Source organism: Zerene cesonia, chromosome 7, assembly GCF_012273895.1.
Source record: "Zerene cesonia ecotype Mississippi chromosome 7, Zerene_cesonia_1.1, whole genome shotgun sequence".
Taxonomy (NCBI): Eukaryota; Metazoa; Arthropoda; class Insecta; order Lepidoptera; family Pieridae; genus Zerene; species Zerene cesonia.
The window spans coordinates 5,990,579-6,002,773 of NC_052108.1; the positions used below are offsets into that span (position 1 = coordinate 5,990,579).

General features: G+C 32.5%; 2 protein-coding genes across 2 annotated transcripts; one reads left to right on the top strand and one right to left on the bottom strand.

The window, feature by feature from the left end:
• Window positions 1–697: 697 nt before the first annotated feature.
• Window positions 698–2,100, bottom strand: LOC119828310 (glucose-fructose oxidoreductase domain-containing protein 1). Its single transcript, XM_038350433.1, has one exon. It carries the CDS (start codon window positions 1,963–1,965, stop codon window positions 769–771), a length of 1,197 nt encoding a protein of 398 aa, XP_038206361.1. The 5' UTR covers window positions 1,966–2,100; the 3' UTR covers window positions 698–768.
• A 3,191-nt stretch (window positions 2,101–5,291) lies between these two features.
• On the top strand, window positions 5,292–10,722 carry LOC119828283 (basic helix-loop-helix transcription factor scleraxis). Its single transcript, XM_038350394.1, has 4 exons — window positions 5,292–5,391; window positions 6,200–6,287; window positions 7,394–7,541; window positions 10,420–10,722. Exons 1-4 carry the CDS (start codon window positions 5,292–5,294, stop codon window positions 10,720–10,722), a joined length of 639 nt encoding a protein of 212 aa, XP_038206322.1.
• Window positions 10,723–12,195: the final 1,473 nt, after the last annotated feature.

The following is a 12,195-nucleotide window of genomic DNA, read 5'->3' on the forward strand; positions in this document are numbered from 1 at the left end:
AGAGAATCTGACATTTTGGCCAAAATTGAAAATTGATTCTAGTTTGTAGTTTTAGTTATGCGGTTCGAATTAAATTTGGTTAGACAGAGAACAATGTAGTGAATGTGTATGCTGCGGTTGTGTAATATGTTCGATTCTGTGGAAATGTTATCTTTGCATTTATTATAATAATTGTTATAGATGTGTGTGTATTATTTTACTTCCCTCAATTTACTTGTTTGTTATATAATTTGCAACCTCTTTTCTAATATCCACTCAGTATCGAATTTTGAGGTTATGGTTGGTATGAGGTTAGGTACACAACCCTTTCGTTACATTTGATGAAATAATAACCATCTATAGTAAATAATATCTCTTATCGTACTACTGTTACTACTTATATCAAAACTTTTAAGCCCATAAGCTTGGTCTAATATTGTAGCAAAAAGTCCAGTCTTGTGCAATCCTTTAAAAATTGCTAATCAATTATAAGTAATTATTTTTTGTTAATATCAAGAAAATATTTATTTATTTCACAATTTGTTGCTATATTTACACAAAAATGCATCATTAGCTCAGATAAGTAAACAAAAAAAATATTAATGACTATCACAGTGTCTAACAGATTCACAATTTCTCTTGTACAGGCAAGTACAAAATTTAATGATAGTACAAATTTAATACAACAATATGGCATATAATTGTTATACATAAATAATACTGGCATATACTTAACAATGCAAAACTTATCTATAAAAAGAAAAGGTACATTCAATGGCATAATCCTCACTACTGCAGTGAAATAGCTGTGCGTCGAACAGCAGCAGATAATGCTGGGTTGGGATCAGGAGTTTCTGTAAGCAGTTGTACTGAAATCCATCTACCATCTTCATTGGATTGTCGTAATGCTTCCATAGTCGCTTGAACTCTTTGGCCGTCTTCGAAAGTTGCTGCAGCTCTTACTGGCTCTTTTACCCAATCCATTTGCTCTTTAACAGGCAAAAATGCCTCCTTTAATGCACTAATCATTTTACATAACCCCTTTATATATGGTTTTGGAATGACACTTGATGCACAGCTCAAGTCTTCAATATCTACATAAATAACTTCTTCTTTATCTTGCCTTTTGCCCTCGTCTACATTTTTAGAAATAGTTTTATGTAATTTCCCATGCAAATCTCCTCCACGGACCACTAAGTATCCCTTTTTGCTATACACATATATCTCCTGATTAAAACATAATCCTGGTAAATGATTATTTAAAGTTGCAGTTACCAAAAGGCCTTTGTCCATTTGCAGTTGGAATGTACAAAAGTCAGGTGCAGTCACTTTTCTAATTCCATTAATTTTTGGCGTCTCTTCTACAAATGTTCTGAGTACACCATGTACTTTAACAACCTTCTGGCCACTTAAGTATGAAACTAAATCTATGACATGACTACCAACTAACGTTAAAGTGCCTCCACCCATAGTATCATCACACAACCAATTATATGTGTCTCCAAGCAGTGAACCCATTTGTACTCTCACATCTATTAAGGTTAATTCTCCTGGATTGCCCAGATAGCCCTCAAGAATAGATTTGCGCATGTGACTAAATGCAGGCAAAAATCTCAATGAGTGATTTATAATAGATATAAGTGTTGGATAATACTGTGCAGCCCGCACCATTTTTAATGCCTCAGCTTGACATAGGCCGGCAGGTTTGTCGCAAACCACATGCTTTCCTATTCCTAGTGCCTTTACAGATATTTGCGCGTGTAAGTTCGGAGCACATACTATAAAAACTAAGCTAACATTTTTTTTCAATAAGACATCGTCAATTTTATTTGTGAAGAAAGGTATTTTTAGCTCTTTCGCAGTATTTTCTGCTTCTGGGAGCGTCACACCCCAAATAGCTTCAACTGGGAACCCCTTTTCTCGAAGGAATGGCACTAACACCTTGGCTACAGCGCCAGTTCCAAAAACACCTATACCTGGCAGCATTTTTATAATCTATTTTTTAAATTATTAATAAAACTTTGTACATAATATCGAGCATATGCAATTTATTGAATAAGAGCAATTAAATACATAAAAATTGTAAATATTAGTGCACGGCCAAACAGTAAACAGTGACACTGACGTTTGACATTTAAAAATTTGTGATTTGACAGACACGTCAAATTTAAAACGACAGAATATCTCACAGCAACATACGAAATAATTCGTTTCTACGGTACTTACGTAAAAACAAAACTAGTTTTAAAACAAGTACCATCAAAGCAGGTACTTCATTTTATGTACATAAACGAAATATGATTTTTCAAGTTTTTATCCATACATTTCTGATTTTTCTGATATTTTTCTTATTGCTTTATATTTTTACATTTAATACACAACACGCGGAATTCAGATAATGATTTACTCTACTTTTATGCATAATTCATAACTAAAATTATAATGTAATGTTACCAAATAGACCCATTGTTGGTGAATTTGTAATAAAAAACTTTTAATAGCTACAAAAACGTACCTATTGCGTCAACCTCGTGGGAGTCGATTAGACGCATTTTACTTTAGCCAAGTTTAAATTTTGCAAATTATCCGTTTAGCAGTCCGCCAGTATTAGGTACTACGTAGTTCTTAAGATAAGCTCGATTCGTTAAATAAACAAATGACCATTTTTTTTCTTAGTTCTTTTAATTTTTATTCTTAATATTAATGTGTAATCCTTAGTATCGATTAATTGACAAACCGTACTTGCACAGTGTGGTGGATTATGGCCTGAATTCTCATACTATGCCGATTCAGAAGGATAAAATATGGAATGATGAATGATAATGATGTTGATAAATTCTTTCTGATTCTGATTATTATTTTTTTAGCATTATGCTAGAGCGTTTTCTACTCTCTGACTCTCCTAAAATAACTAGATTGTATAGGAACTTCAATTTCTAGAATAAATGTATTGAATGTGTATTGAATTTTCTAAATTTCGTTAATGACAGGAAAATACAAAAAATAGAAATTTAATTACTTTCATTAATTTAATTGAATCTCACATCTTACACAGTATGAAGGAAATGAAACGATTCGGTAATTCAGACATTCAAATATCTGGTTTGATTTTCTAGCATATTTTTTGCCACGATCTTACAAATTATTAGGAGATATATTACCTATTATTTTAATACATGTAAGTGCTGCAAAGAATAATATTTATTAAGAAAACACGGCGCGGCCGTAAGTCAAAGTGGATGGCGCTTAAAATGAACGGAGCGGGTAAACTCAATGCCTTGAAATCTTGCACCTGGACATGTAGGGCTACGAGTTTTAGTTGTGTTTAAGAAATGAAAATAATTTCAATCAAACAATCATTATGCATAATGTACTAATTATTAGTTACCCATATCCTCTAAGTATTTGATGTCCTTACTAATATTATAAATACTAAGTAATTCTGTCTCTTCGTCTGTGGCGTGAAAAGATAAAGACATAGAGAAAGACTATGAGTCTGTCTTTCTATTTCCACCTCTAAATCACCTCACCGATTAGGTTCAAATTTGATGGAGGTATTAATTAAGCAGGTACCGAAAGTTGTTGCTGTTATGTTATGTGAAATCTTATTGTTGTAAGTAGGGATGATGATGGATAAATGTTCGTTTATAACTCTTTTACGTAAAATAAGGCTGTCGGATCTGTGTTAATTTTGGTACACAGATAAATTATAATCTGAATTTGCACATAGGCTATATTTAATGCAGGTACCTACCTTTAATTCAAAAAAAGGACCTGCATTCAAAAAAAAGGAGGAGTTAACTATTCGACTGTTTTATAAGCTGTGTTTCCTTAAAACTTTATACCGGGAGAAACGATTTTGACAATTCATTTTTATTTGAAAACTGGAACCCCCGAATGATCCCAATTCAAAAAAAAAAAATTAGCTTCGTTGTAACAATTTGCATTTATTTTAATAATAGTTAAAATTATTTCAATTAAAATTTTATTTTCATTATGTAGCAGCCCTAATGACATCCTATTTGCAGCAATCTGTCTAACACCTCGGCTGGAAGTTGACTCGTTCTTGATCACTTCCACAATTAGGAATGACTGACGTCAGGGCACAAAAAGAGCCTATGTCAACTGAAAATTGTTAATACGAAAAGGAGGAAGAAAACCAACGGCATGGAGCCAGTTGCTAGTGTAGGAAATCAATCTATTTGAAAAAATTGTTTTCCCAATAGAACTACTATTTACTGAGTGACAAGGTTTATGATTTATCTCTGAGTTGGGTACTCTTCTCTATATATATTATACTAAGTGTGTAATTTTGCTAGGATTCTATGCAATATTGCTAGGATTTGCGAGGGTACTATTTATCAACATAATTGTTATATTAAATAATTATTTAACTTATCTAAAAAGGTCAACGGGTTGCCAATGCAAACAGTTTAAACCCATTCAAACACTTTTTATTCAGATAACTGTTAGCCCCGGAGGGATTTTACATTGTAATCAGGCTTTATTTAAAAACTACATCGTTGTTTACAGTTTTTTTTACTAATAGTAATTCTAAGCATAATACAACAATAAGTAAATTCATATAGATATAAAATATCTAAAAATGAAGTAGTGAGATGATCACAAAGTATAAAATGGTATTATATTACTGTATTTCGGGGTGAGCAGCACGTGGTGTCAAACAGTATAATGTGTCACGGAAGTGTGACCTACGAAAGAAACCGTCAAAAAATTTCAACTGTAGATATTAATTGGTCCTTCTTCCACTTCGAGAATCTATCAAGATATTGTGTCTGGGTATTATTATATACTCTACTGTGAAGGAGAGCATTGTAAGGATGAACAATTGAAACAGAGATATTGGATTATTTACACTATTTTATAAAAATGTACGTTATAAAAAAACGGTCAATTGTAATAATTACACAATACAAATATTGTATTCTACACTTATTTTCCTTATTCTGAATTAAAACTGTCCATATTTATTTCAGAAGACCATGAACCTTAACATGATCTTCCGAAAATTGGAGAATAATCAAATGACCTATTTCAAAAGCACAAATGCACAAACAACTCGCAAAATATAACTTACGCTTTATATTCCTTGAAAACAATCGATGACGAGGGCTTCTCATTTGTCGAGGCATAATCCTGAAAGCGCAGGAGGGGCGAACTTTAGCGACGCCCAGTCGCCGCCCGCCTTGCGCGCACGCTGCCTAAATTATTCTTGGTAGTGAGTATGCAGGCGCAACACCCTTAGTGATTGGAAAAGGTTTTAGTGAAGTGAAGTTTTCATTGTGCTCGATATGCCGCGTAAACGGGTCAACAAATCACCATCTTTTGAAAAGAAGGATGATTGTCTTGATGATGATGATTTTTTGTTCGACGATACGCAATCCAGTTCAGGTATTTATTTTTCCTTTTTTTTTTGTATATTAAGAACAGATGCGTATTTTAAAGGAAAAGTAAGTAAATTTCTTAAAATTTAAGCTTCATAATGATGAAATTTGTTTATTTAATTAATGTTTCTTTTACGTACCCAATACTTGATAAATATTGTGTTATCTGAGCCTTTGAATTTGTTTTCATTTAATTATATAGGCTCGTCATCCAAAAATGTACCTAGATAAAAGTGCGATATCATAAGCATAGTGATTATGTATGTGAATTTTGTCACAAAAGATATATCGCTATTTTAACATGTTAAAAATTAGAATTTTTATTGCAATATACATATTATAAATGACTAGAATACTGTTTTCCCGGTTTTAGTTAACTTTTTATAACCGATCTCAAGAAAGGAGGGGGTTCTTAAGTCGTCCATTTTTTTTGTATTTATTATCTCATAACTGTTTTCTGTTGAAATCGATTTTGGTGAGTCTTTTTTTATTTGATAGCTGGTACCGTCCCTGCAGTTCCATTCAGACTTGAACTAGTCTAGTATAGTCAGACTATTTAACGTTTTGAAGGCGGTTAGTTTTCTGTTAGAAATAATTATTAATTTATCCTAACAGTCCTTCATTCCCTTTATGGCTTATATCTTAAACACTTGTGCCAATTTTAAGACAATTGTCATCAGCATATCTTTCTAAAAAAAAAGTAGCAAATAGCAAATTGAAAAAAGACAAAAATCTATAGCCGCCAAAGGCGTATACACGTTGACCTAATTATTATAACTTTTTTTGCTATGTATAAAATTATATGCCTTTCACAGGAAGAAGTGGTCATGAGCCGCAACACAGAAACGCAGCTAACGCCAGAGAGCGGGCTCGTATGAGGGTGCTGTCAAAAGCTTTTTGCCGGTAATAGAAAAATCGATCTGCGCTTCAGATAGCTTCTGTTACTCATAAAGTATTTTCATCATCATTCATTGTCATTCATCAGTTCAGTGCCTATTTATCGATACAGCGAAATGGAATCAAGAAATCTAGAAATCCAATATTATAGATATCGAAATCCATCAGTACGATAGTTACATGTCCAATAAATACCTACCACAATACTTTAGAATTTATTGAAACACATGAAGAGTTTGTTTGTTTGCTTGTTTGAACGCACTTACTACTGGTCCGATTTGAAAAATTCTTTCAGTGTTAGATAGCCCATTTATTGAGAAAGGCTATAGGCTATATTTATACCACAGGCGAAGCCGGGGCGGACCGCTAGTGTATAATAAGGAAGTTGAGTTCTGCCGGCAGATGATTCGTAAATTCGAACATTCGTAGACCGCTCTCTTTCTTCACAAACCCAACACAAAAAGATAGAAGATAAAAAAGATAAAAAAGAACATTTTATGTTCTTTTTTATCTTTTTTATTATGTGTATTTAAGCCTTCGTTCGCTAAGAAATAAGATATAAATTGTTAGAAATTTAGAGAACTATGATACTTTTTTTCCAATATGGCGAAGCAAGCACTAAAGGTAGGGAGGTGGATAGGAAGTGGAAGGATATTTAAACACCTCAAAATCTTTAAAAACGACTGATTGAAGAAGTTGAAACTAACTTTCTTTAATAAGTTTTACATATGCAAAAAGTACTGGATTTGGAAACTGTTTAAATTTTTTTTTATGTCATCGTCGGCAATGGATCTAGTGGGTCGCCTGATGGTAAGCGCTACCACCGCCCATGAACATTCGGAGAGGCGTAAAGATTAGGAGAGGATTGACGTGAGGAATAAAGGAAAGGACTGAGAACGGTAAGAAAAAGGATATGGGCCTCCGGCTCTCCCACTCAAAGAACGAAGCACAGCAGTATGCTATTTCACGCCGTTCTTCTGCGGTACTAACCCGGTGCAAGCTGGCCCAATTCGTGCCGATAACAACACATACAAAAACTGTTTGATTAATAGGAAGCTAAATAAATATGTACTAACTGCATATTTCCATGTTGACTGAGGATAATATTTCAGATTAAAAACAACGTTACCCTGGGTACCTGCAGATACTAAACTGTCGAAACTGGACACACTGAGACTTGCTGCTTCATACATCGCTCATTTAAGGGCTTTGCTGCATGAACCGCGGTCGGCACACACCCCCCCGCATCCTTTGAGCCTAGTATGTATAAGTGATTTATTATAACAATAGAAGGTATACTTAAAAGTACTGCCATTGTGCGTTTTATAATTATCTTGCCGTTTTTTGTTTTCACTTGTAAAAGTGCTATGGTTTCACCGGTCGTGTCATGATATATTATACCTTATACCTCCTAGACAAAAAGAATATCAAACATACATAATTTTTCAATTGGAGAGAGCCTGATCTTGCTTTGCCAGCTTGCACTCATAATACTTGATCAGTCAAATAAAAAATGCTTAATTTATAGATATTATATGGGTTGTATATAAGATTTTAAAAATCCCACATACGCGCTGGTTCTCTTTAAAAAATGAATATCAGCTCCCTGTATCAAAGGTACTCATAGTATTGAATAATCCTCTGAAACGAATGTCCTCTATAATGAACCTACACGACCATGAATATTAGGTAAGCTTATTCGGAAAAGCAATGATTTTAAGTTAATGTTGAGAAGTGATAGATTAAATATCGCATCAGACACATCTATAGGAACAAACTCAGATAATAAAATAAACAAATGAATTACAATTAATATGACGATGCAATAGCGACGCCAAACGAGTATATTCGCTCAAAAATATTTTTTTATCCGGAAACTCCTTCAGAACGTTATAAATACATTATGGTTCTTAACTGGTAACACTATTAATTCATAATCGATTCAAAAATTTGAGAAAGAAAATTGAACCCTGCATTAAAAAATAAGCAATTTCTTGTAACCGCGTTTGAAAAAAGGTGAAGCAGATCGACCGCGTAATTGTTCACAATTTATTTGCTGTCGGCGCGTCATTTAACACACCTCGAGACCGTAATGAATCAAGGGGCTTTACCAAACGCCAGCGAGACTAAATTCTGTCATCGGAAGATTATCTGACACGTTCCGCGAAGGGACAGCGGGTGATCAATGGACGGATTAGTTTTTATACAAACACCAATTTTGGTTAACTAGCTTTTATTGATTAATTTGTTATCGAAGTAATTGTTGTCTTGATTATTATTGTTTTTATTTGTATGTAATTTGTCGTAGCATACAATAATTAATTTGTCAGTAAAATGCATTGTGTATAAAGTTAATTTTAATATTGGAAAATTGGGAAAAAAGTTTTTGACTGAGTCTTTACTGTGTATATTCATTATAATATCAGTTGGGTCTAGCTAAGCTGTATATTACCTAAGCTTGATTTTAGAACATCTCTCTTACGTAACCTCAGCGTTATAATATTTAAAAAGTAATAACCTACGGTTAATACTGACTATAAATGACTTTCATATTATCTATCCAGATCTGCGATATGATAATACAATCAAAATAAAGCAAATATATCAAAAATTAAGCACTTTCCATATGGCTGTTCATTTGTGATTATATGAAGGAGTTATTATATAATTCAAAATTGACGTACAGTAAAGGAAACGCAACTCAATATTTAAAGACGTCACTAATATTATAAAGGAATAGATGTTTGAAACAGACAAAAAAAAAATCAAGGGTCATCCCATAACACAAATAAACATTTCAAAAAGTGGTATCGACAAAGATAGAAACAAAAAAATGCAAGAACAATAAACACTCGTTTTACGCGGCGCGCTGACCAAAAGTTTGCAGCTGTTTCTGGTATAAATAAAATTTTATTCCGGACGTTAAAGAGATACTCCACTTTTATTGTTTCCCTTGATCGTATGTTGAACTGTACTTAAAGTTGTAATTAAAAAAAATACTTTCTTTATACAGTATTATTAAATAACGTTGCTATCAAATCCAAAATTTTTTTGGATTCCTCTCTGCGAATGTATGTGCGTGAAATTCACTGACCATTTCTAAAAATATGGATAATAGGTACTAATAAACTTTGCCACACTTTTAATTTACTTCCTACGCCGTTTTTACCTATATGGCTATTTGTGATCACCTACACAATACGGAATCATGATTCTAGTTTCTACTTATAGTTGTTTGATCTGAGAATTAATTATCAGTCATTCAATGCATCAGCTTTTCTCTTGTATATATAAGATTTAAACAGGACCGATGTTTGTTGCCAATAAATGCCGTAACTAATTAATCAATAACTATTAAATTTTGCTATATATCTTTATCAGGGTAGGTAATTTATAGAAGTTAGCGCAACTTAATAAGAATGAAAATTAAAAAAAACGCACGGCGGTAAACACGCACATAACAATTCAAAGAATTTTCATTTAATATTTAAACATCCCTTCAAAAAGCCAAGAAATCCATTATTTCTTTTTCATATCGTACTTATGGGTATAACTTTTAATTTGTTACTAAGTTCTAACATATTAATGAGTGATTAACCACCAATAAAAAATTTACAAACTACTTTATGGTTTTGGTCATAATAAATTCAGAAAATAGGTCGACATATGTTTCTCTCTGTTTGTTTGTGCACAAAAGGGTCGATGATACAATTTAGCACTTCTAATATCTGAAAACGTTGTGTGAGGTCCGATTTTAAGAATTCATTGTGAACTATGATTTTAATAAATATCCTATTTCTTTATAAACAACACAATAATATTTAAAATAGTAGATACCATTCGAATTTATTATTGGTTTTAGCATGTGTTATTTTTTTTACTTATTCTTATAACAATCGAAAATAAATTTTATAAAAAAAAATCATAAAGCCTAAAATATATGTACTTACCAATTTCACTACCGTAACTCATGTCTGCATTCGTATAATTGATTAATTATTCGGAAGTAATAATAACCTCTTTTTCAGCGTGGTAAAAAAAAATATTTTTTTCATTGTTAAATAGAAAATGTCGAAAATGCCTCCACAAGTGTAATACAAAAACGTACATATGTGATAATAATAACATTATTTTTCAGGCATGGCCATTCACCTTTCAGCATGGGGGTTCCCTTAGTTGTGCAATTTCTCAGCGATGGAATTTGAGCCCGCAAATTGATAATGCGAATCGCAATGTTTCCACCCAAAGGGACAATGTTCAGACAAGTGCCTGTAATGAGAATTACGCACAGGACTATTCTGAAAACGATTACGACGATAGAAACTATGAAGAAGCTACCAACGAAGCGTCTTATTCGAATACGCAGTTCTGCAATTATGGTTATAAAGAGAATTATTATGAAATGAGAAATTCTTATTCTGATGTTATGAATAATGTGTAAAATATACAAAGATATGTATTTGGAAAAGTGTATTTAATAAAGTGTATAGTATACGAATAAATGCATAAGAAATGTAAAGGCCTTTTAGGCTTTAGTATAAACTGTTGGCTGTATGACATTTTGAACCAAAGATTATTAATAAATATATCCCAGAAGTAAACGTGCAAAATAAGCATTTTGTATTGTTATTTTAGAAGAATAGGTACTAGCTGATCACCTCGGTAGGCATGTGGTACGTAAAAAGCCTATATCACTCAGTGAAGATGTAAATTTCTATTGATGAGAGAGTTTCTTACGTTTCTTTATAAGAAACTAGCTGCACCCGGCAAACGCTGTTCTGCCTTACTCCTATCGTTTAGTGGTATGAAAAATAGATGTTAGCCGATTCTCAGACCTACCCAATATGCTTACCAAATTTCAGAGGAATCGGTCAAGCCGTTTCGGAGGAGTATAGAGACTAACATTGTGACACGAGAATTTTATATATAAGATATTAGTTTAGATTCCTAATATTAACAAGAATTTTACACATAACTTTCCGACAAAAGTCCAAAGATTATCATCAAAGTCAAAGACTCAAAAATCTAATTGTTTTATTCTTAACGCTCCTGCGTTTACGGAGGAATTAAAACACTAAATAGTGAGGAAATCTTACGCAAAATGTTGTTCGATATTTAAATTAAAAGCTGTCTAAACGTTTGCGTGTAGCACAGATGAAAGTGGCGTCAAAGTGGTAATCCGATAGTTTTCCGCTCACAGAATCTGACAAAACAAACTGAAATAGTCCGCAAAAAATATCACACGTCGGAACTCAGTCCTGTTTTTCGTTTGCTTTTAAGTTTTAAATGTGGTTGTTTCATTGGTTTCTTCACTAATTAAGGGCTGATTTGATTGGTTTAATTATAAATTAATTACTAATTTTGTTAATTGGCCTGTCGTTGGACATTTACTGGTGTATTTTTAATTATTGTATAATACTTTACTGGACGGATAAGTTTCCAAAGATTGAAAATTCTGCTGTTATAAATATGTTCACAAGAAACATAATTCATATTAATCACTAAGTTGTTTAAGTTTTTCTTATGTCAGAGCGAAGGGATAAACCACGCTAATAAAGGGTTTAGGAAGGGTGAGCAAAAGGATAATGGCCTCCGGTAGCATTCATTCGTTAGTATGCAATAACTTCAAAACCCTTCAATATCACGAGTTCCACGAAGGTATATTATATGTATATATGTACCTTATTTTTTCAATCTTGTTTAACTTTCTGTTAATATTACTAGATTATTATTTTATATATTATTAAATCTCTCACTGCTTTTTCTATGATCTCTCACTCGGATACAAAAATAATTCACATCTCTACATTTTCATGACAACCGAATATATTTATATGTTCTAAACGTTTTAGAAAATAAGAACGAAACTTTTTAAATGAAGCTACATATTATTTGCTTTATGAAATTTAGTGTG

Bases quoted from the DNA above. Each gene is read 5' to 3' on its own strand.
- LOC119828310 (XM_038350433.1), bottom strand. From the start codon at position 1,965: ATGCTGCCAGGTATAGGTGTTTTTGGAACTGGCGCTGTAGCCAAGGTG.
- LOC119828283 (XM_038350394.1), top strand. From the start codon at position 5,292: ATGCCGCGTAAACGGGTCAACAAATCACCATCTTTTGAAAAGAAGGAT. The intron at 5,392-6,199 runs GTATTTATTTTT...TGCCTTTCACAG, and splicing joins CGATACGCAATCCAGTTCAG to GAAGAAGTGGTCATGAGCCG. The intron at 6,288-7,393 runs GTAATAGAAAAA...ATAATATTTCAG, and splicing joins CTGTCAAAAGCTTTTTGCCG to ATTAAAAACAACGTTACCCT.